This window comes from Pipistrellus kuhlii, unplaced genomic scaffold (genome assembly GCF_014108245.1).
Source record: "Pipistrellus kuhlii isolate mPipKuh1 unplaced genomic scaffold, mPipKuh1.p scaffold_m20_p_4, whole genome shotgun sequence".
NCBI classification, from domain to species: domain Eukaryota; kingdom Metazoa; phylum Chordata; class Mammalia; order Chiroptera; family Vespertilionidae; genus Pipistrellus; species Pipistrellus kuhlii.
The window spans coordinates 83,157,641-83,181,823 of NW_023425540.1; the positions used below are offsets into that span (position 1 = coordinate 83,157,641).

Here is a 24,183-nt window from a genome sequence, read left to right on the forward strand (position 1 = left end):
GGATGCTAACATCCGTCAGCTGCGGTGCTGAGCTTGAGAAACCCTAGTTAGGACATTGGAGATGCTCTTTTATCACAGTCTCTTCCCTGCGGTCCTCTGATTTGCTGGGAGCTCCCTAATGAACACTGATTAGTGGGTTAGATACTACCAGCAAGGATACGTATTGACATTTGCCAGTTACCTGGAAGGTAAACACTTAACTTTCCAGAAAATTCCAATGGAAGGAAATTCATTTAGATCACTAATTTAAAAAAATATATTTTTATCCATTTCAGAGAGGGAGTGAGAGAGATAGAAACATCAATGATGAGAGAAACATTTATCAGCAGTCTCCTACACGCCCCACACTGGGGATGGAGCCCACAACCCCCCCATGTGCCGAGACCAGGAGTTGAACAATGACCTCCTATAGATTGATGCTCAACCACTGAGCACACTGGCTGGGCTAGATCATTTATTTTTTTTATCAGTTGTATCAACAAGGATTATTTCAGAAGTTTGTGTAACGAAATAAGTGTTCAGGTTTAGAGTCTGCTGGTAAGGAAGTCAGACTCCCTCGGAGGCAAGCGGATGTGAAACCTTTTTACTTCTGGAGAGCTTCCAGAACAAAACAAGGCCGGGACTGTTCAGGGCAGCGTCCGTGCGCGTGTAGGAAGGGAATAAACAAATCCTGAGGCTGAAGGAGAGGAGAGAAGGGAGGGGAGAGAAATGGCTTTTTCAAGGAGAGTGCTTGGGGGAGCCTTCCCAGTCCGCCTGGCTGTGTAACCTGAAGGAGTCTAAGAAGCTTCTGCTGTGTGAGCTGGACAGCAGGCCCCGCACAGGAAAGCAGACGGGGTTCTTGGCTTTGAGAACTGGAGAGTCACATCGGCATAGAGGCACGCGTCCACAACAAATAAGTGACATAACCTTAAGCGATGGGTATTTTAACAGGTCCAGGTTGTGCTGCCTGATGCAATTTTGTGTATTCTTTCTTTCCAGATTGTTCACTTAGAAAGTGAATGTGTGGGGTAACATGTCCAGTGTGTCCGAGGAGAGAAGAAAAAGGCAGCAGAGCATTAAGGAAGGACTACAATTTATACAGTAAGAGCTTAATTCATCCCCTAATAACTTTGATAATGCTATACATTTCACAGAGATTAAGAAACCTTTAGTTATATATCACAAGTCCCGTTAATTTGGATGAGAAGTTAGGTATTTTGTTCCAGCAGTAATTTTTGCTCTTTTACATTTGATTTCTTTGTGTTCTGACCTGAATCTTTTTTTATTTTTTATTTTTTTTTTAATATTTTAAAATTTTATTTCAGAGAGGAAAGGAGAGGGAGAGAGAGACAGAAAGATCAATGATGAGAGAGAATCATTGATTGGCAGACCTCCTGCATGCCCCACACTAGGGATTGAGCCCACAACCCAGGCATATGCCCCAACCAAGAATGGAATTGTGACCTGATTTATAGGTCGATACTCAACCACTGAACCATGCTGGCTGGGCTGACCTGGATCTTACTGTCACTGATTGTTAGAGCCGAAATCCTTTTTTTAATTTTTAATTTTTTTATTTTTTTAATATATTTTATTGATTTTTGTACAGAGAGGAAGGAAGAGAGATAAGAGAGTTAGAAACATCAATGAGAGTCATCGATCAGCTGCTTCTTGCACACCCCCTATTGGGGATATGCTCGCAACCAAGGTACATGCCCTTGACCGGAATCGAACCCGGGGCCCTTCAGTCCCCAAGCCAACGCTCTATCCATTGAGCCAAACCGGTCTGGCAGGGCCGAAATCCTTTAATTTCCCTGGGAATGTTAGGCTGAGGAATTTGAACCTAATCTCATGAGAAAGGTTCTGATGAATGAAAGTGAACACCTGTCAACACAGAGCTTTTGTGATCAAACGTTTCTGTTGAGAAGCTCAGTCTCTGACCTTTGTAAGGCATGCTGGTGAGGGGACAGGTGTGGCTTGGGTGGATGTGTCCAGGAGAGGTCCCTCTGTGCTTCCCAGGAAGTGACAGTCTTCTCCTTACACGCCAGTAAATTGGGTCCAATGGTTATTGGTATTAATGGTTCTGTACTATTTTTAAAACATTTTTGGCATATGGAACATTAGGCCTTCTTTCCATAGCAGTAGATTTGAGAAGAAAATGTACTTAGTCAAGAAAAGACAAAGGAATAATTTTAGATTTCTTAAATCATGACTACAGTTATGTGTGAATAAGGAGAAGGAAATCTTTAAAATATGCTTTGAACCAGCAGCAAGCTCGTAGATCTTCATGTTTAAGATGCCTTCTGGATGAACAAATCCTGATAAGAGCCGATAATTAAAATGAATTTGTTTCTTCTTCTTAGGTCACCACTGTCATATCCAGGAACACAGGAACAATATGCGGTAATGATTCTGGGAAGGTCGGCTTAAACATTCTTCAGTAGCCTGTGAACTGTAAATATGTAGCAAGGGTTGGCAAACTATGGCCTTGATGACCAAATCTGGCCCGTTGTTTGTTTTTGTAAATAAAGTTTTATTGGAACACAGTCACACTAATTTGTTCATGTATCTTCTATGGCTGCTTTCACGAAATATGGCATTTGGGACAGAGACTGTATGGCCCATAAAGCCCAAAATGTTAGTATCTGAGCATTTACAGAAAAGATATACTGACCCTCATATATAGGACAACATTTGTTTTTTTTACATACTTGGACAATTGTCCTATATATTTTTTCTCTCAGTATAATATTGAATTAATATATCTTTTTTAAAATTAATGTCTTGAGCCCCTTGAAAATTAGTTCTAGCCTACTTCTCATTTCATCGAAAATAAGTGGGACAGAATATGTTGAGAAGGAGAGCGCAGAGAATCTTCTGCTTTTATTTGGGAGAAAGAAGTTCTAACAGTGAGAAAGCGTGACTCAGTAATAGGAAGAGCCAGGGGTGAACCTATTAATCTATTAATTAGTAAATCTATTAATGTAAGGCATGTCAGTGATGTGAAATAGTTCTGCAGGTTCTTGTCTCTAAAGACTGTTAGTTCACCTGTGGTTTTGTGTCTCTGAGGGACATGGTGCTTCTAATTGTCACTTCTTTGTTTCTGCCTGTCCCTTCCTCTCCTTTATTTTAGTTACTTCTTCCCTCTTTCTTTCCTTCCTCCAAACAGATGTAGAATCATGAAGTATGATGGTTGCAAATAAATGGAATAATCCATTTACTTTATAATTCAGTTTACAATCCTTACATTTAAATTGGAACTGGCGTCTAAAAGAGGTTAAGTGGCATTTCAGAAGTTACCTCGATTGTCAAAGGTTGATCTGTCCAGCTTTCTTTACTACTTAGACCTGAATTCACAAAATGAGACAGAAGACTTGAATATTTATTTGATCTTATGATAAGAAAGGATTTCTAAAATATTAAAGCTGTGATAGAAAACACAAAGGAATCTTAAAAACTTTTCTGCATATCAGAAGGATGTACATACTTACATAATAAGAAAAAGTAGCCTGAGCAAACAGGTTATAAAAACAGAAATACAAATGGTCCACAGAAATGTGGAAAAGTTCAACCTCACTGGTAATCAAAGAAACACAAATAAAAAAGGAACCACTTTCACTAGAAATTGGTAGAGATTTTTAGTTGCAGGCACACAAGTGCCTGCATGCTCCTCAGTGTTGGTGGGATGCTGTAAAAGAAACCACTAAAAATACCCGTTGTTACCGCCTTTGGAAGGCAGTTGAGAAATACTGGTAAGAAGCCTTAAACGTCTCATTCTGTTTGACCTAGACTCTAGAGTGTCCACCTGTAGCAATGTATCCCAGGCACAGAGTTGGAAATGTGGACAAATATTTACAGGGTGCTTTTGCTGCATTTTTCTTAATAATTAAGAACTGAATTTTCTCTTGAAAAAGCAAGCAAGATGAAACCCACAATGAGATAGTGGCGTGGATTTTGTAATTTCTTACAACAGTACTTCTTGCTCTGTCAAATTATTTCCTCTGAAGGTGTAGGTACAAAAATTAAAATTTACTTATACCCGACTTGTTCCTTAAATGGTTTCAAGTGGTAACTTTCTTTTTTTAGGTATATTTACATGCTCTTGTGAGAAATCTTTTTAATGAAGGAAATGATGTTTATCGGGAAGGTGATTGGAATGGCTCGATGAGCCAATACACGGAAGCTTTGAATATAGCTGATTATGCAAAGTCTGAAGAAATTTTAATACCTAAAGAAATCATTGAGAAACTACATATAAATCGGATTGCTTGCTATTCTAATATGGTGAGTTGTGGTTTTTAAAACAGTGTTTCAATATAGTATATTATAGTATAGTATAGTATATTAATAAGTCAATATCTAATTTTAGCTGTTGTTTTTTGTGTGTGTGTGTGTTTGTTTTGTTTTTTAATCCTTACCTGAGCATATTTTTCCATTGATTTTTAGAGAGAGTGGAAGAGAGAGGGAAAGAAATATCGATGTGAGAGAAACATATCGATTGGTTGCCTCCTGCAACCGAGGTACGTGCCCTTGCCTGGAATCGAACCTGGGATCTTTCCATCTGCAGGCCAACACTCTATCCACTGAGCCAAATCCGCTAGGGCTAATTTTAGTGTATGTTTTTTGTTTGTTTGTTTTTTAAATATGTTTTGACTGATTTCAGAGAGGAAGGGAGAGAAACATTAATGAGAGAGAATCATTGATCTGCTGCATCCTGCATGCCCTCGACTGGGATCAAGCCCACAACCTGGGCACATGCCCTGACTGGGAATCACACTGTGACCTCCTAGTTCATAGGTTAATGCTCAACCATTGAACCACACAGGCTGGGTTCTAATTTCAGTGTTAAGTAAAGATGTTATTAACTGCTTTTAGAGTTGGCTGAAATTTTGAAAAATCAGCTTTGGGCAAATGTTTAGGGATTTTTAAAATAACTTGTTTCTTAGTTACTGATCTATAAAGATTCCTATTTGAATATGGCTTTGGGTGGAGTGTCACTTTAAAAAAATAAAACTAAAACCAGCCCAGGGAGATAAGATACAAGTGTTCAGAGATAGTGTGTCTGTCAGGTACTTGTGCTAATTATTCACTTCTTAGTCAAGATTCAGTCCTCTGAATAGATTTTTACCCAAAAGGTACCGTTTCCCCGAAAATAAGATAGTGTCTTATATTAATTTTTGCTCCCAAAGATGCGCTAGGTCTTATTTTCAGGGGATGTCTTATTTTTCCACGAAGAAGAATACGGTATACATTTATTGTTAAATGAAAATAAAGGAAATTTATTACCTGTATATGGTATGGTAGTACGGTAGTTGTCAATACAAACCAGACAAACTGAATCCTACAGTATCAAGAATTTACTCATTTATTCAATGACAATCATGTCATCATCTTCTGGAACATCATCATAACAATCCAATTCCTGAATTTCCTGGTGAATTTCTTGTGACTCCATTTCTTTCAGAATCAGTGGACCAAATCTCTCATGTTTAACCTAGGGGGGCCTTATTTTCGGGGGGATGCCTTATATTTCACTCAGAAGGAAACCTGTAAGTAGGTCTTATTTTTAGGGAAACATGGTAGCCTTCAAAAGAATTAACAAGCTTTCTTAAAAAGCATATTTTGATGTGCCTATAATCTTCACTATGGACGTTCAGTAAAACTTAACTGTGAAAATAATCCATGTTGTCACCTAGTTCTCTGTTAACGAGCATTCATTGATATTTATTTTGTTTTCTCTAATGTGTTCCTTTCTCATCTCTAACTGTTTGGGAGTTACATTTTCTTTCTTTCTTCTTTTTTTTTTTTTTTAAAAGACAGAAACATCAATTTGTTGTTCTGCCTATTTATGCGTTCATTGGTTGATTCTTTTTTTTTTTTTTAAATATATTTTATTGTTTTTGTACAGAGAGGAAGGGAGAGAGATAGAGAGTTAGAAACATCGATGAGAGAGAGTCATCGACCAGCTGCCTCTTGCACACCCTTTACTGGGGATATGCCCGCAAGCAAGGTACATGCTCTTGACCGGAATCGAACCCGGGACCTTTCAGTCCCCAAGCCGACGCTCTATCCATTGAGCCAAACCGGTCCCGGGGGAGTTACATTTTCATTTGACATTTTAATGAGATCCGCCAAGGGGAGACTAAGATGGTAGGAGAATAGGACAGAGAGTGACACCTGCAGGTGTTTTCTTTCTTGAAGACCTGCGGCTTTTATGGCCAAATGTTAACCTTTGTCTGACTTGGGTAGCGGATACATAGGTGTTTATGATATTCTTTCTCCTTTTATGTATTTGAAATCTCATACTGGAAATAATTTTAAGAAGGAAAGTAATACCGCTAACCTGGAGTTTAAAAGGAGGTTTAGTAGCCTGGGGTTGTAATGTGTTTGCATTTATTTACAGGAAGACATCAGTGCAAGATTGTTTGATTGCTAACTATATTTGGTCTTCCACACCAGGGTTTCCTTGATAAAAGTATAGAAGACTGTGATAAAGTCCTCAGTTTAAATGCCAGTAACTGCAAAGCTCTGTATCGGAAATCAAAGGCTCTAAGTAACTTGGGAAGATACAGAGAGGCTTATGACGCAGTAGCCAAGTGCTCCTTAGCGGTGCCTCAGGTATGAGATTTGTATTTTTGTTCATTTGTTTACATCATGGCCATTTTATTAATTCCTTGTGGGTATATGGCATCTAAAGAGTTAAATTTCCAACCAGCCACCAGCCTGCTTCAATTGGAGCTAATTACTCATAAAGCAAATGTTTTGACAGAATATAAGTTATACGTTACAGTTATATAAATTTGTAAGTTATAAGTTATACTGGAGACCTGGTGCTTGAATTCGTGCACAGGTAGGGTCCCTCAGCCTGGCTGTGATCAAGGTGATCGGGGCCCTCTTGCCCAGTCCAGATCAGGTCCGTGGTAGGTTGGGCAGCCGGCCTGAGCTGGAAGGGACCACAGGAGGTTGGCCAGCTGTGGGAAATTGGCTGTGGGAGTGCACTGATCACCAGGGGGCAGCTCCTGCATTGAGCATCATAGCGACTGGTCATCCGGTTGTCTGGTTGTTCCAGTCGTTCTGGTTGTTTGGTTGTAAAACAGTTGCAACAGTTGCTATATATATATATATATATATATATATATATATATATAGAGAGAGAGAGAGAGAGAGAGAGAGAGAGAGAGAGAGAGACAGAGAGAGACAGAGAGAGAGACAGGCATAAGTTTTGCCTAATCTTCACAGTTAGTAAAATATAACTTTTCATTAAATATATATTCTTACTTGTTTCAGGATGAACATGTAATAAAACTAACTCAAGAACTAGCTCAGAAATTGGGATTTAAAATAAGAAAAGCATATGTTAGAACCGAGGTAAGCCGAGTTCTCTCCATCAGGTGTTCTCATTTTTTTTTGTAACCTGGAGTCAATTCTGTTTTTAAGTTCTCGTCTTTGTTTTCTTTCAGCAGTCATTAAAATCAGTTCCTGGTGACAGGGCTACCAAGGTAAAGCTATTATTTCTATAAAAATCATAATATGAAAACGAAGAAGCAAAGATAGGCACATTAGTAGTTTTGCTTTTAATATGTTTAGTTTGTGTCTATTTGAAACCTTTTTATTTCTCAGACACATTATTGGCCTGAGCTTCCTGGCCTGTGAAAAGAAAGCAGGCACTTTGAGTAGTACCTTTCATGTTTACCCAGTATCTCCTGAAGTCTGATGGAACATTTTACAGGGTATTCAGAGATGATAGGTTTTGTTAGAAAAAGTGGTGGAGGCCAAGTAAATAATTTTGGGAGTCTTTGGGATAAACACAGTTAACAAGTTGTTTTTTCATAGGTAAGTCTTCTTGGAGCTGTTAGGATGCTAGTGGCCACTGTGAGTTGGGAGTGAGTGGTGGCCAGGCTCGTGGCTCTGGAACTGGCTCCTGAACCTGTCAGAAATGCTGGCCCACAGAACAGACAGGTGGTGCTGCTGGCTGATACCACCACTCACTGCAAAGATTTACATGTTCCATTTATTTTTTGGATCTTAATTGGGAATGTCTTACAGTGAAGTTTACAGATTGCTTTATAGTTTAGAATCCTGAAAAATACTGTGATTCATTATTTGGTTTAATTTCTAGGCTTTGAACTGTTCTGTTGAAGATATCGAGCCAGGTATGTGTTTCCATGCCATCTTAATCTGAAAAGTGCCAGTGTTAGACATGATATGTGTTATAGTTGTCAAATGAGATTACTATGTGGTTATTAGTATGAAAGCAAGCATAATTTTGAAAACCACTTTTATGCTCCTGTCTGAGCCTGCACGTGATTGATAATGCTGATATCAGTAAGCAGTCATTGAATACCCACTAAGGCCTTACCACTATTTTAACAGTTCTGCCTATAAGAGGCCCAGGCATTTTGAGAAAGAAGGAAATATTTTCTCAAATGAATATATCTATGCCTGGGTGAAACAAATTATTTTTAGAATTACATTTGCTCTTTTATTTGAATTGCTTTTACTATTGTATCTACGTATTTATTTGTTTTTATCATTGCTCTTTCTTTTCTCTTACTGTTTATTAACATTGGTATTATGTACATACACTGAAAATGAGTGAGTACATTCCTATCTATGTTACAGATTTATTAACGCCAAGGCAAGAAGCACTTCCTGTTGTTTCTGTACCTGCATCTGGTTTTCCTCACCATGTTGGAAGTGAGCTGGCCTCAGTTTCAGTTATGCCCTTAACTTCTGTTTTGCCTCTGCAAGTGGAAGAGAGCTCTCTGCCATCAACAGTTTTGGCAAATGGAGGAAAGATCCCCTTCACAATGCCGGAAGCTTATGTAGATGATGGAGATATGGTCCTTGGAGAGGAAATAGATGACCTCCTTGATTCCGCCCCTGAAACTAATGACACTGTTATGGTAACGTTCAGTGTGACTTCTTTCAAAAAATTAAGGCAGGCTTGTTAAAAAAAGAAAAGGCAATATAAGAAACTTAAAAAAAAAAAATAAAAGAAAAAAAAATGGCAAAATAACTTATTAGATATTTTCAGAATTGCCTACCAGCTGAACTTTGGATTTGTTATCCTGAAAATTACTTTTTTCTTTCTTTGGTGATATAACTGGCTAATTTGGTCATTTTTGAAATAAAAAAGATACATACTCTCTAGTAATTAGCCAATTTTCTTCAACTCCTATTGGAACCATATCTATGAAAAGGGTAAATTTAACATTTGGACAAAGAATAGGCATTTGATATTTAAAGCAAAATAAGTTTTATGGATGACGACTTCTCATTCTTCAGTGCACAATAATCTCTGTAGAATAGATTCCTCTACTGAGTTTTGATTTTGATTTCAACTGTATGTAATATATCACCCAGTGTCTTGATTTGTTTTTATATATGCTAATGTTAAAAGCAGCTCAGCTAACTTGGAGCTGAGATCTGTGGATTGTCATCAGATCTTTTTTTTTTTTTTTTTTCCAGCCATCAGCTTTAGTCAGAGGACCCCTTCCGACAGCCAGTGTCACCCCTAGCTTACCCTTTTCAGCGTCTCTGTTGAGCGCCTTGCCCATTGGTGCGAGGTATGCCCCTCCATCCTCCTTCTCAGAGTTGTACCCACCTTTGACCTCATCCTTAGAAGATTTCTGTTCTTCTTTAAGTTCATTTTCAATGAGTGAATCCAAACGAGGTAAGAATCCAGTCATTTGTGTAAGCAATTGTGGTTCATTTTCTAAAAATGACAGTTGATAATCGGCAATTGTTTACTTATTTTTATTTTTGTATGTGTTTGGCAATTATTTAACCCTTGGTAGTTGTACTTAAATTATTTTCATTGTAGCTGAAAATATAAAAACAAAACCTTCAATTTTAAATTCACCTTGACTTCAATGTGCCTTTCTGGAGATCAAGAAGCAAAGGAGAACAGGAATGTATGTGGCACTGGGTTTTTAATAAGATTCTTTATTAAGCTGGGTGTCTATTGTTTTGGAGTGGTGAAATGACTTTCAACATTTTCTCCAAGAGAGGTCTATCCCAAAAGGTCTTAAAGGCAAGTTATCCTTTTAAATTCTGAGCTGGGCAAATACATGTTTAAAACTAATTTAAGATGAATGTTCAGAATAATAACAATTAGACCTATTTCAGGCTGCACCCACTCAGCTCAGTAAACTATGCCTTAGTTTTACAGGGATTACTGAGTTTTGGACTGAATTCTGTTTCTGTAATCCCAGGGTTAATAAATATTTTCAGCAATAGTAATATAAATCATATCTCTGAGGCATTGATGTGTGGTTAAAGGGAAAAATCAAAATAATTGATTTAAAGATTGACAATGGAAGAAACTAAAATTTGTGGAAGACAAATGGCAGGGAGAAATTAATTGAGTGGTAGGTTAAGAAAAAGAAAATAATTGAACCTCACTCTTTTTCTTTATGTTATAGTGAATTCTTGCTTCATATTTTCAAAAGTAGAGGCTCTTTTCCTATTGAATATGAATTATTTTCTTAGTCTTTATTATATATTTTTATTGATTTCAGAGGGGAAGGGAGAGGGAGAGAGAGATAGAAACATCCTATATAATAATGAACTAATATGCTAATTAGACCAGACTATGGAACGATCTTCCAGATCTACCTGCTGGAACAAACAGTGGGCGGGGGCAGGGCCAGCAAGCCTGTGCTGCCAGGCCAGCCATGGTGGTCCTGGCACCCCCCTTTCCACAGAGGCGGTGGGAGAGGCAGCGGCACAGTCCCAGTCCTGGCTCCAAGCCTTCAAGGGAGTGGGCCTAAGCCACAGTCGGACATCCCCAGAAGACTCCTGTACTGCGAGAGGGCACAGGCCTGGCTGAGGAGTGCATGAATTTTTGTGCACTGGGCCTCTAGTTAATAATAATAATCATTAATTGACTGCCTCCTGCATATCCCACACAGGGGATTGAGCCTACAACTTGGGCATGTACCCTGACGGGAAATTAATTGTGACCTCCTGGTTCATAGGTTGATGCTCAACCACTGAGCCATGCTGGCTGGGCTCCTTTTCTTTTTTTTAATTGATTTTAAAAATATATATTTTATTGATTTTGTACAGAGAGGAAGGGAGAGAGATAGAGAGTTAGAAACGTCGATGAGAGGGAGTCATCGATCAGCTGCCTCCTGCACACCCCCTTCCGGGGATATGCCCGCAACCAAGGTAATACATGCCCTTGACCGGAATCGAACCCGGGACCCTACAGTCCCCAAGCCGACGCTCTATCCATTGAGCCAAACCGGTCTCGGCTTTTTTTTTAAATTGATTTTAGAGAGAGGAATGGGGGGTGGTGGGAGAGAGAGAGAGAGAGAGAGAGAGAGAGAGAGAGAGAGAGAGAGAGAAACATCAATTGGTTGCCTCTACTATGCTTCAGACTGACCTGTGATCAAATCTGCAACTTTTCAACCAACTGAGCTCCAGTAAGCCAGGACTCTTACTTTTGTTGATTTTTTTTGTTTTTAACAGTCTCACTCGGTAGGCCCTGCCTTAGTTTCTATCTCTGAAAATAGCTTTGTATTTAAATCGTTTTTATCTACGGGCTTTTTTTTACATCCTTGGTTTCTGGAGGAAAGAGAAAACTCCATATCCCTCTTTGAGTATCAATCTTGAGCAAGAAGGCTTCTAGGAACTGGGATGGAAAATAACGTGGGAAGCCATAGTCAGTTACTAAGTCCTGATGTTCTTATTACTTGATTAGAATGAAAAGGTCTGTTGAAGTTTTTTTATTATTTTAGATCTGCCCACCTCAACTTCTAGAGAGGGAACATCGCTTAACAACAGTAATTCTTCCCTTTTACTTGTAAGTGCCACTTCCTCTTTTGTAAATACATCAGTTAAATTGAAAATAGGTCTTTTACTTAAATAACGGAGCTATTTGAATGGACGAGACAGTCTCCCTAAAATTTTGTGTGTGCTGTGGGAAATAGTGTTAGGATAAGACTCTTTTAGAACATCCAGTAATAAGTGCTCTGTGTTTAAGACGGGATCTGTCATAGCAGATTAACCACTATTGCAGACAGTGTTAAGAGGCTTTAGCACAGAGTGAACAAAACAAGGAAATACAGTTGATCCTTGAACCACACGGGTTGGAACTGTGAGGTTTTTTTTTTTTTCTTCAATAAATACCTGTACTGTTTTTGAACTGAGGTTGGGAGTCAGTGGATGTGGGAGGCTGATTGTGTGCATTGATCTGGCCATTTTATATAAGGAGCTAGAACATCCTCAGATTTTGGTATCCTCAGGGTTCCTGGACCCAACCAAGCCCCTGAGGATGCTGTGACAATGGAAGTCTTTGTGGAGTCAGAAGTTGCATACGGATTTGTGACTGTGTGGGCCTAGACTCTTCATCCCCATGTTGTTCAAGGTCAACTGTATAAGATCAGGGCATGTAAGATGTGCTTGCTGTGAAGCAGAACAATTACCTATTACATTTAACAACTCAGGAAGGGTCAGGAAAAGTGGGGGAGGGGTGTAGAGACCCACATAGAGGAAATACACAAAGAAACCTATTTATTTATTTATTTATTTATTTATTTATTTATTTATTTATTTCAAAGAAACCTTTTAAAATAAAACCCTTTAAGGGACAGAACAATACAGACTTCAGTCTGTGAAGAATCTCTTTATTTTTCATAGACTAAAGAAGAATTTGTTTCCTGCTTTAATGAGAGTGCAATCAATATTTGTTGGCTGTTTTTTGTTTTTTGTTTTTTCATTCTTGCAGATGAATGGACCAGGAAGTTTGTTTGCTTCTGAGAGTTTCCTGGGGATTTCAAGTCACCCTAGAAATGACTTTGGAAACTTTTTTGGAAGTACAATTATAAAACCACCTTCATCAGTGATCCCAAGACATCCCCTAGAAGCAACCCATGAACTGAGACAAGCTTGTCAGATCTGTTTTATAAAATCAGGTCAGGGTCAACCGAAGCAGCAGACAGTATTGAACTAGAAACCTGAGTTCTTAGGAATTTGTAAATACATGTAGCAAACACCAGGTGTTTGACTTTTCAGTCCCTGTTTGAATTCTTTTCTAAAGAAGCAACAGTTATTGATTTAGGGCCTTTGGAGTCTAATTTAAAGTTCCTTCTCTGATTTGGTATAATTTTCTTTATATAATCTTATACAGTAGAATATTTACCTGATTTTAAAGCTTATTGAGATTTTTATGAAATTATTTACGTATGTATTAAATATATGCTTAAGAACTTGGTCATTTTTAAATGGAGTGAGAACAAAAATTTTTTTTATAAGACCAGTATATGGTATAATGTTTATGGAAATCAAAGTACTTTATATTGGTTTATTTCTTATCTTCACCCTTAAATTAAGTGATTTAAACACAATTTATCCTCAGTTGAAACACACTGTATTTCCCGATTCATTTTTTCCCCTTAGATTTATGTTTAATATTGTTTTTTATGAGCCGTCAGAATTCCTGTCCTAAATAAGGATATATGTTGGGAGGACTGGTATTGAATAGAACTATGTGTTGTTTACTGAACACCTTAAAAGTAAAAATTACTTCAGTGGCTTGTTTTCATTTTGGTATTATGAAAATGGGATTTTTGTAGGAATTTAGTATTCAGTGAATCAGTTCACATCTGCCTGTAAAATGAAATGATACTTTTTGTGCGTATGAGCAATACTTTTTACATCTTTTTTCAGGCCCTAAGTTAATGGATTTCACTTACCTTGCTGATACAGACCATAAATGTAAGAAAGATATTTTAATTGGTAGGATAAAGAATGTTGAAGATAAAACATGGAAAAAAATACGCCCCAGACCAACAAAAACAAATTATGAAGGACCTTATTATATATGTAAAGGTGTGTAGTATTATAATTACTTAGTGTTACAAATGATATGCTGCATTTATTGTAATAGTCCCAGGATTTCTGTTACTAAAAATGTTTAGAGTTAAGGGTAAGTTCCTTGGATTGGATTGAGACATTAGTCTTTTTTATATTATTTTTTCCTTGGTTTTAAACTTATTTTGTGGTGTATATTTTGTAGCTGTTTATGGAAACAGGACTTTTGAACAGGTTTTAAACAGAAACTGTCTCAAACTTTAAGAATCAGAACAGTGAACTAAGGCTTTGAAAGAAAATATATTGTTCTTTAAACTGTTTTAGAAAGGATTTAGTATTTTTATTTTGTTAAGCCACTTCATCTAAACAAACTCTGAAGGTTTCCAAACGATTTTTTAAACTTAGGTAGGGTACATGAGCATATCAAGGCTTTTTTTCCCTGTCTGGAAAAAAACTTGTATTTATGATGCTGGGTTTTTGTTTTAGTAAGAGATAATACCATTTCTGGATAGTAACATGGGTGTCATCGTTTGAAACTCCCCATGAATGTTATAAACAGTTCAGACGATGCCCTAAATGTGTTCAATATTCATTGGTTTTGAAAAACCAGTGGTCCACATTATAAATGTCTGAATTCTCTGTCTCTCTAGATGTTGCTGCCGAGGAGGAATGTCGATATTCCGGCCACTGCACGTTTGCTTATTGCCAAGAAGAGATAGATGTGTGGACGCTGGAGCGGAAAGGGGCATTCAGTAGAGAGGCTTTCTTTGGTGGCAACGGAAAGGTCCACCTGACTGTATTCAAACTTCTGCAGGAGCATCTAGGAGAATTTATATTCCTTTGTGAGGTGCTGTCTCCAAACCTTATTTGCTGTAAAATTGGTGATAGTTTCTGACTTGTGACTCAGAAGTATAAAGTACTTAGTACAGGGGCTGCTAAAGCGTTCACTTGGCAATGGCCAAAAGATTATAGCGAATATTAGTTGGTATAAGTATATAATGTATAAATGTAATAACATTGAATCTAAGAAATATTCAGGGTAAAAAGTTATAATTTGTATTATGTTTTTGTGATAATTTGTCTTCTCTGTCTGTTCCAGAAATGTTTTGATCATAAGCCTAGAATGATCAGTAAAAGAAATAAAGATAATTCTACTTCTTGTTCTCACCCGGTTACAAAGCATGAGTTTCAAGACAATAAGTATGTTGCTAGTTTCTGATTTTTATTGTGACAAAATAGATTCCTTTCTTAGCTCCAAATGAAACCAGACTATTACCTGCTCAGGCAGTCCTCCCTCTTCTTTTGTTGTTTTGAATGATAATGACTATTTTTAAATGTCTGTTAGTAAATTTTGCTGTAAGTTTTTAAATGAATTATTAAATTAATTATTTAGTACAGAAAAGTATTATTGATTTTTAGCTTCACGTGACATGGATTTAGATGTTCTATGATTTAACCAATAATTATCCCCCCCCCCAATCCAACAATTGTATATAGTAATTTATTTTTTATAAAGATTTAAAATGTATTGCTAGTCTAAACTTGAAATTACATATATATATATATATATATATATATATATCTAAATAAATTTATGGCAGATTATATTAAAATGTCCCTCCCTTTTCATCTTAGGTGCCTTGTCCACATTTTGCGAGAGACAACAGTAAAATATTCTAAAATACGTTCTTTTCATGGTCAGTGTCAGCTGGATTTATGTCGACATGAGGTTCGGTATGGCTGTTTAAGGGAAGATGAGTGCTTTTATGCTCACAGTCTTGTAGAATTGAAAGTCTGGATATTGCAGAGTGAAACAGGTAGGTGTCTGTGTGTGTGATTGAGACATGTCTCAAGAGCCGTCTAGACTTGATGAAACAGTCTCAGAGCCTCTTGTCTTTCATCCTGATATGACAATCTGATGATTTTGCTCTGAGCTTTTAAACTGTGAAGTTACTTTTCATTTTCAGAGTCTCTGTTTTTAGTATGTTCTTATGTAGTTAATTACTGGCACAAATGCATGCATGTGGCATGGTTTTGTGAGCAAGATTCCTGGGAAAGCACCAAGAGCTCTATTTGTAAATGTTCCATTTTGAAAAGAGTCATGTGATGTTCATTCCTCCTTGATGATAGATTACACTGGCTGGGGATAATTAGGGAATGGAGCCTGACTGGGACCTGATTGGTGGGCTGTTATTACATAGAGATCCTAAAGGAATGCTTGTATATTTCCCAGGTATCTCACATGATGCTATTGTTCAAGAATCTAAAAGATATTGGCAAAATTTGGAAGCAAATATGCCTGGAGCACAGGTATTTTATCTTGTGTACTTTTGCATTTGGGATCTTTTTGGAATGGCCTAATGGATATTAGTTGTTAGCAGAGGCAGTTCATACTTGCAGTCCATTACTTTCTTAATGTCTGTTGAGGATTTCTTAATGTGAAAAAAAATTCTGAATTTTAAAAAGTTTGGTCATCATAAAAAATTAGGCATCCCATAATATCTGCCAAGTATATAAGACACAGTTTTCTTATTCAGCCTAATTGACAGAACAATTGAGATCTTGGGCTTTGGGGATTCTACTATTATCCAAAAGAATAATTTTAAGACTTCATAATTCATATTAATTGGTATAAATATGTAATGTATAGATATGTAATCATATTGAAACTAAGGAATATTAAGTTACAAAAGTTATATTTAATATTATGTAAGGGAGGTGTATTTATAGTTTTATTTCCCATCTGGCACATCTATTCCCTCTCCTCCCAAAAAACTTCCAGTCATCAATTCCAAAGCCGATTTTTATAAATCGAGATTTGACATCTTTAATCCGCTTTTTGTCATATTCTCTTACATTTGGGTGGAAGATTGGAGATTTAGTTATTATCACATCATATATAGTGGTCAAATCATCAAACCAGACAAAAAGAGATATCCTGTATGCTATTGTGAAAACAAACAAACAAACAAACAAAAAAAGAAAAACATGGTGATTCACTATTCTCAGAAAACTGTTTTTCTGTTAAAATTAAAACTGGTCTTTTAATTGTTTAAGGTATCTGGCAATCAAATAATGCCTGGATTTCTTAATATGAAGATAAAATTTGTGTGTGCTCAGTGTCTGAGAAATGGTCAAGTCACTGAACCAGATAAAAACAGAAAATATTGTAGTGCAAAAGCAAGGCATTCGTAAGTAGCGTGTGTGTGGAAACAATACCTATTTCATAATGATCTGTTTCATAGGTGTAAAATTGTGTGAGAAAAGATTAAGACTTTGAAGAGGGGAGAGGAAAGTAGATAATTTAGGATTAATTAAAAAGCACAAGGAAAGAGATTTTTTTAGGCTTTAGTAGCTAAGAATTCAACAAAACTCAATAGTGTTTTTCTTATATTTTATCAGTTCATTCTTTAGGATTTGTAGGGAATGTTTATTTACAAAAAACAACAGGAAATGACAGCATTATAAGGCATTTCTTTTAGAAGGGTTGAGAAAAAAGAAATCTCTGGTCCTTTAGGTACAAACTGCGTACCTGTCCCTTTATATTATGCCTTTGCCAGTGTGTCTGTTTTTTCTGAACTCCATTTTTCTTAGGTGGACCAAAGATCGGCGTGCGATGAGAGTGATGTCTGTTGAACGTAAGAAGTGGATGAACATCCGTCCTCTCCCCACAAAGAAACAAATGCCTTTACAGTTTGATGTACATACGTAATTTTTAAGCCACTTTTTTAAATTAGGCATTTCAAATTATTAGAAAGTAGTAGCAATTTAGATAAAAATTGGCTCCCTTTAAATAATGCTCATCGTAAAATAATGAAATTTAAATGGTCCTCTCTTTTTTCCTTCCCTTTAGTATTTAATTGTATGATTCTGGGACAGTTTTCAGATGGATTGGAATTTTAGGAGTTACTTGGAAAAAGTAAATAGAGAATCAAGGAAGAGAGACTTCTGGGCATGATTTCACTTATTTTTCAGATGAATTACTTTTGGGAGGGAATGGAAGAGAATTTCATTTAAATTTGATTCCTCAGCTTTGCTCTCAAACCCAAGGCTTTCTGTGTTATGATGAATGCTGTGGATGAGCTATTTTTAAATCATGCCAGTTTCCTTCACTGAAGCAATGTATACTAACTAAAAGATACCCTACTCGATAGGGCCTTCTACCAATAACCCAAAGGAAAAATGTTCAATCAAAAACTCTTAGAATGAAAATGCCAGACCAACTTAAAGGCAGGATAGTGCTTCATTCACAAGGTGGCATGTTTCACCTCTGTATCCTCTGTTGCCTTACACGGAAGACCTTCCGTGAGCTGGCTCTGGACTGTCCTCTTCATGGGGTGTGGTGTGGAGAGAGTGGAGGGATGTCAGCAGTGAGTTAGTGGACAGTGCCCTGAGTAAAGGAAGCCCCCTTTTCTGACTAATCAGAAAGAGTTGAGGAAGAGACATTAATTTCCCATCACCCAGAGTACCTTGCAGTTTGTAAAACTTATACTGGTTACAAAGTCAGTCTTGGAAGGAAGTGGTGTGTTTGTGTTTCATCAACTTTGGCTTCAGACTCAGATTTGGGTGATTTAACCTGTGAGGTATGTAGGAGGGGAAGAAGGCTGATTGGAACCATTGCTATCTTGGGCTTTAAAAGATGGTGGAGATTATGAGTAAATTCCTTAAATACTTTGCTAAAACTGAGTTACCTGAGAACAATTCTAGTTCATTAAGCAGCTGCCTAGGACTGAAATCTCAGAGGTGGTGTACTGCTGTATTCTGAAATCTCGGAGGTGGTGTCGGAGGTGGTGTACTGCTGTATGATGTTACAGTAGCTTATTTCCTTTTCTTTTTCTTCCATACTAGGTATTGCTTAGGGATCCTTTTTCTAAAAGAGGAAACAGTACTCTTGTGTATATGTATGTAGGCAGTGTCCTAAGGTGGAAAGAATGAGCTTCAGAATCTGCTACAAGGGCTCTGGTTACGTTAGCCTCAGTCAACTCGTCTGTAAATGGGAATAATTGTATTATAGGGAAGATTACATGAGATGGTATTATGTAAAACCCAGCAAAATGTCCAGCCTTCTCCTTTGTTTCTCTTCTCCCTGCTGCTTATTTGAGCTTTAAAGACTATGGTAAATGCTTCCCTAGTAATGCCTAAGTGCTTACTGAGGTTTGATTGGGGAAAGAATACAATCAAGTCAGTCACAGAATGTTTTATTGACTACTGACTTAATACCGAAGATCCTAAGAGGAGGGGTCACTGATCTTGGTCTAAGGGGAGAAAATGAGTGTTCAGGGCACTGCTTTAAATTTTTAGCAAAAACTGATGCTAAACATCTAATATTTATATAAGCCAATATATATGGCCAACTTCTGTTGAAATACAAATAAATAAACTAAGATAAGCTAACAATTGTGCTAGGATTTATGTTCTATAACAACAAGAGTATTTTTTTAATAGTTTGCTTTTTAAAAAAAATCCTCACCTGAGGATATGTTTTTATTGTTTTTTTGAGAGAGAGGAAGGGAGAGGAAAACATCGATGTGAGAGAGAAACATTGTCAGTTGCCTCCTGTACGAGTCCCAATAGGATTGAAACTGCCTGGACCTGGAATCAAACACACCGTCTTTTGGTGTATTGGACGACACTCCAAACAATTGAGCCTCTCGGCCAGTGCAGAGGTTTATTCTTGATATTTAAGAATGAGCTCTTGGCCGGGACTGGTTTGGCTCAGTGGATAGAGCGTCAGCCTGCGGACTGAAAGGTCCCGGGTTCGATTCCTGTTGAGGGCATGTACCTTGGTTGCGGGCACATCCCCAGTAGGGGGTGTGCAAGAGGCAGCTGATCGATGATTCTCTCTCATTGATGTTTCTGACTCTCTGTCCTCTCTCTTCCTCTCTGTGAAAAATCAATAAAATATATTTAAGAATGAGCTCTTGGTGATGGAGGTTTTCTTTTTTCTTTTTTCTTTTTTTTAATATATTTTATTGATTTTTTTTACAGAGAGGAAGGGAGAGGGATAGAATTAGAAACATCAATGAGAGAGAAACATTGATCAGTTGCCTCCTGCACGCCCCCTACTGGGGATGTGCCTGCAACCAAGGTATATTCCCTTGACCAAAATTGAACCTGGGACCTTTCAGTCCACAGGTCGATGCTCTATCCACTTAGCCACACTAGCGAGGGCTGGAGGTTTTCTTTTTTAATATATTTTTATTGATTTCAGAGAGGAAGGGAGAGAGATACATCAGTGATGAGAATCATTGATCGCTGCCTCCTGCACCCCTTCCTCCCCTACCCCCCCACTGGGGATTGAGCCCGCAATCTGGGCATGTACCCTTTACCAGAATTGAACCCAGGACCCTTTAGTCTGCAGGCTGATGCTCTATCTACTGAGCCAAACTGGCCAGGGATATTTTTTCTTTTTAAATTCTTATTTACTGTTTGATTTAGATAGAGAGGAAGGGAAGAGAGAAAGGGAGGAAAAAGGAAGGCATATTGGTTTGTTTTATTTATTTATGCATTCATTGGTTGATTCTTATATGTGCTCTGACTGGGGATTGAACCCGCAACCTTGGTGTATTGGGATAACAACTATAACCAAGTGAGCTTCTGGCCAGGGCTGATGGAGGTTTTCTTAGTTCTTCACAGTCAAGGTTCCTAGGAAGTCTGCATTCTGCTGCTCACTTTATTTCCCCACCAATATCATTGTATTTACTTTGTAAAATATAAATGCAAATAATCAGAAGATATATTATTTGAATACTATGTAACTGGATGGCTTGGTTAGTATAATAATCATCTTCAGAAAATGGATACCTAGTGAATGATGGCCAAGGTTCATTGTCTGTTGGTTATTAGAAAATTAAATGTCCAAGATTTATTTATTTTTTTTTGACACTGTTTAGTACCTTTACAGTTTCTTAACTGCTTTCCAAGTGCTGGAAAGGAGGCATCCTGATTGTAGGTAGGGGAGAATAGGAGCTGTCAGACTGAGGGGCCAGAGATCAGCCTTTGGAGATAAAAATGTTCCACGATGTTGAAAGCAGATACTCTGAATAAGTGAATTTTGTAAACATTTGTAAGAAAATGTTCCACATTCCAGTTCCATATTTTCTTTCTTTTGAAAATGTTTGAAATGGAAAGCTTAATATCATCTCATGTATTTTGGGCTTACAGTCACTTTGCATAGAATCAAATCAGTTTTCTTTTAAAATTGTCTTACTCAGCATTAGCATGGATAATAATGCTTATTTTGCTTAAGTGTAAAAATTAGGCAGTTTTACTAAGTATATTATGTTTTATATTCATATTTTTTTAATACAGCTGTGCAATCATATTGCTTCTGGGAAAAAGTGTCAATATGTTGGAAACTGCTCTTTTGCTCATAGTCCTGAGGAACGAGAAGTGTGGACTTATATGAAGGAAAATGGGAGTAAGTTGATGTCTTAATTGTGGCCTTGATATCCATGAAATCTAGCTCGCCTGAAAGTTTCTTTCCTCTCTGGAAATGTGCCAGCTTGTCGTGAACACAGAAAGCAGTTTGCTTCTGAGACAATTGTACCATTTTACCAGTGGAGCAGACTCTGACATCTGATCTGTGCTTAGGTCAGATGAGGATACAGATATCTAGGTTTGCATCCTTCGATGTGGTGGATGTATTCCTTAGTTCAGTCCTTCCACAACTGCTTAAATCAGATCATCTCCTGCTGTGAATAGTAACCCCTGAATTAAGCAGATTAGTATTGGAGTTTCTTGAAGGAGGCCTGACTGGTAGAACAGGCCCAGATTCAAAGGCAAGGAGAGAACGTGTATCTTGGTCAAACTTCTCTAGTTCACTGTGGGAGTCCTTAAAAGGAGCTTCAGACAACTTTTCACTTTTGACCAGAAAATGTTTTATTCCAAGGATCATTGTTCTTTCATCTTAATCAATGGAAAGTTACGGACTTTCCGCCACTTCTGTGGGAGCTGGCGAGAGTGGTACCCTTAAGATCTGCAATCTCTGGATTACAAGAACTAATTGGATTTAAGCCTGTCATCTACCATGTTTCAATCATGTCAGAATTCAGTGGCTTGTGTGTATGGAACTCCTCCACATTGTCTTGCTTGGAATAGGGACATAACAGCAACTGGGGATAAATCTGGCCACACACACCCCTTCCCTCTGGGAACATGGGCAATATCTGGAGACATTTTTATTGTCATGACGTTTGGGAATGTGGGTGGAGTCCAGAGATGTTAAACATCTCACAGTGCACACAGGACAGCCCCCAACAGCAGTGCTGTCCATCCCAGAATGTCAGCAGTGCTGAGGCTGAGAAACCTGGCCTTAGCGCTTGACAGTCATGCACCGGTTTGTGCATAGGGAGCAGCTTGCAGCCACTTCCCAGGACCTGGTCACGGTTGTGATGTAAACTGTACCCCAGCACGTCAGTCCTTTGGGACTGTGGCTTAACTGATGAACCCCCATCAGAGTCAGAATCTCGGTCCCAATAGTAGTGTGTTCTCTTTCTCAGTAAGCAGTGAGGAGCGTGTCAGCTCCAGGCTCCCCAGCTGAGTAAGTCGCTTGTGTGGTTATGGCAACGATAACAAGTGTTTAATGTGGGCAACATGAAGCTGTGCAGAGGCTTTTTGTTTTGTTTTGTTTTCAGTGGTACCCTTAGGATGGTTTCTGAATTTTAAACACCCCAACCAACGCATCTTGCAAATGCAGGGAGGAGTCATTAATCTTGAAAACTAATGTTGGTGGCCTAACAGCGCTGAGTTTGATTCTTGCCCATGATAGTTCCCTGGCTGCTTGGACTGTCCTCTCTGTCTAATATAATCAGTCTCCATTCAGCCTCTCACTTGTCTTTTGAAAATGTACACTGACTGATAGAAAAAGCGTGCATGATCTTGCGTTTATTTAAATGGTATGCTTAGATCTTTGTTGCTGAAAGTGATTTATTTTTCTTTAGTACAAGATATGGAGCAGTTTTATGAACTCTGGCTAAAGAGTCAAAAAAATGAAAAAAGTGATGATGCAGCCAGTCAGTCCAACAAGGAAAATGGAAAACAAATTCACATGCCAACAGATTATGCCGAAGTTACCGTAAGTACTGGTGGTTGTTTCACCTCTCCATTGCTTCTAAACCGTAGAGGGAAACTTTCTTTTTCTCCCACCTTCTCTAAAACCTGTCTCCATCACTTACTCCCTGCCCTTTTCTGGTATCTTCATCTTTTCTCTCTCTCCAATGGCCTGCTGCTGTCTTAGTTTAAGACTCTTCATGCTAAAATCCTCTCCTTGATCCTTTTTCTGACTTTGGAGCCAGAGAATTTCAAGTCCAGGTTCCTTTCTTACTCGCCTAGGCAGATTATTAACCAACTCCGAGTGGGGCTGTGATGATGGAGAGGTAAAGTACAATATAATGAGTCTGTACACTCATCTCAGCCACAGAAGGTTTTCAGGAAATGTAGGGCTCTCTTCTCCCCCCATTCCATCATCCTTACCCGCCTGCAGTTTGGCCTCTGCCTCTGTCTTTTCCTGCTGTGGTCGTCTTAAAATTTTCAGAAAACTGAGGAGGATAATACCGTGATTATTTTGAGTCCACCATCTTAAGTGAACTGATATTAAAAGCTTATTGTATTTACTTCTGTAAAATAAATAAAATGTTACAGATAAAATTGGAACCCCACTTGTCCCTCTTCCCAGAGGGCTCGGATCCGGTGTGTATCTTTCCAGGCCACGTGCACATATCTTTGACATATTTATTCCACATCTATAGTTCTGCCTGGCGTACTTTTTAAATTGACGTAGGTGCATGCGTTCTTGTGCTGCTTGTTTTGTTTTTTGGCTCCTCTCCATATTGATTCAGTCTGATCCGGGTCACATCGTGGCCTGGCCTTGCCCTGCGCCTCTGCTTATGTTACAGCCTGGGAATCTGTCCTCTCTGCCAAGCTTAGCTCTCATTCCCTTGCCACCTTTTCTTAAGTCCTTGGGTTCCCAGAGCAGGGCCACCCATGCTTGCTGGGGCATGAGATCTGCTTGTGGTGTTTAATAAGATAGATTCTCATCTGTATCCCAGACATATCGAGTCAAAATCTCAGGGGAAGTGTCCAGAGTCTATTCTTATCCAGTGTTTGCAATGATTCTTACACAGGGCATTTGGGAAATGCTACTCAGACACTTAAAGCTTGCATCCCCCCCAACCCCCAGCCAAGTGCCTTCTCTGTAGGTGTGCGCCCCGGGGGGAGTGTCTTCCCAGCAGGCACAAATCCTGGCCCATAGTAAGGGCTTCTGTTCAGGTACACTGAACGCAGTTGCTGCTCGTCCCTCTGCAGCTGGCGAGCCTTGAGCTTTCTCGCTTTTCCTTGTGGTGTTACTCCTTCCTAGGATCCTTGTTTGAACCTGGCCCCCTT

The 24,183-nt window shown here is 38.3% G+C and overlaps 1 protein-coding gene across 9 annotated transcripts in view; it reads left to right on the forward strand.

Moving 5' to 3' along the window:
* Positions 1 to 24,183, forward strand: part of ZC3H7A (zinc finger CCCH-type containing 7A) — a 37,387-nt gene that overhangs the window by 10,850 nt on the left and 2,354 nt on the right. For 5 of the 9 annotated variants that reach the window (XM_036411090.2, XM_036411092.2, XM_045571677.1 and 2 more), the window contains exons 2-21: positions 979 to 1,080; positions 2,343 to 2,382; positions 4,066 to 4,263; positions 6,439 to 6,597; positions 7,267 to 7,347; positions 7,440 to 7,478; positions 8,099 to 8,132; positions 8,602 to 8,885; positions 9,451 to 9,655; positions 11,727 to 11,791; positions 12,716 to 12,902; positions 13,657 to 13,818; positions 14,451 to 14,647; positions 14,900 to 15,000; positions 15,436 to 15,617; positions 16,034 to 16,110; positions 16,858 to 16,991; positions 17,395 to 17,500; positions 21,112 to 21,220; positions 22,743 to 22,876. In XM_036411090.2, the coding sequence (XP_036266983.1) occupies positions 1,013 to 1,080; positions 2,343 to 2,382; positions 4,066 to 4,263; positions 6,439 to 6,597; positions 7,267 to 7,347; positions 7,440 to 7,478; positions 8,099 to 8,132; positions 8,602 to 8,885; positions 9,451 to 9,655; positions 11,727 to 11,791; positions 12,716 to 12,902; positions 13,657 to 13,818; positions 14,451 to 14,647; positions 14,900 to 15,000; positions 15,436 to 15,617; positions 16,034 to 16,110; positions 16,858 to 16,991; positions 17,395 to 17,500; positions 21,112 to 21,220; positions 22,743 to 22,876 (2,562 nt within the window). In that variant the 5' untranslated portion in view covers positions 979 to 1,012. Of the gene's footprint in view, positions 1 to 978; positions 1,081 to 2,342; positions 2,383 to 4,065; positions 4,264 to 6,438; positions 6,598 to 7,266; positions 7,348 to 7,439; positions 7,479 to 8,098; positions 8,133 to 8,601; positions 8,886 to 9,450; positions 9,656 to 11,726; positions 11,792 to 12,715; positions 12,903 to 13,656; positions 13,819 to 14,450; positions 14,648 to 14,899; positions 15,001 to 15,435; positions 15,618 to 16,033; positions 16,111 to 16,857; positions 16,992 to 17,394; positions 17,501 to 21,111; positions 21,221 to 22,742; positions 22,877 to 24,183 lie in introns of those variants that run through there. The other 4 variants (XM_036411093.2, XM_036411094.2, XM_045571678.1 and 1 more) reach the window with 4 other exon arrangements.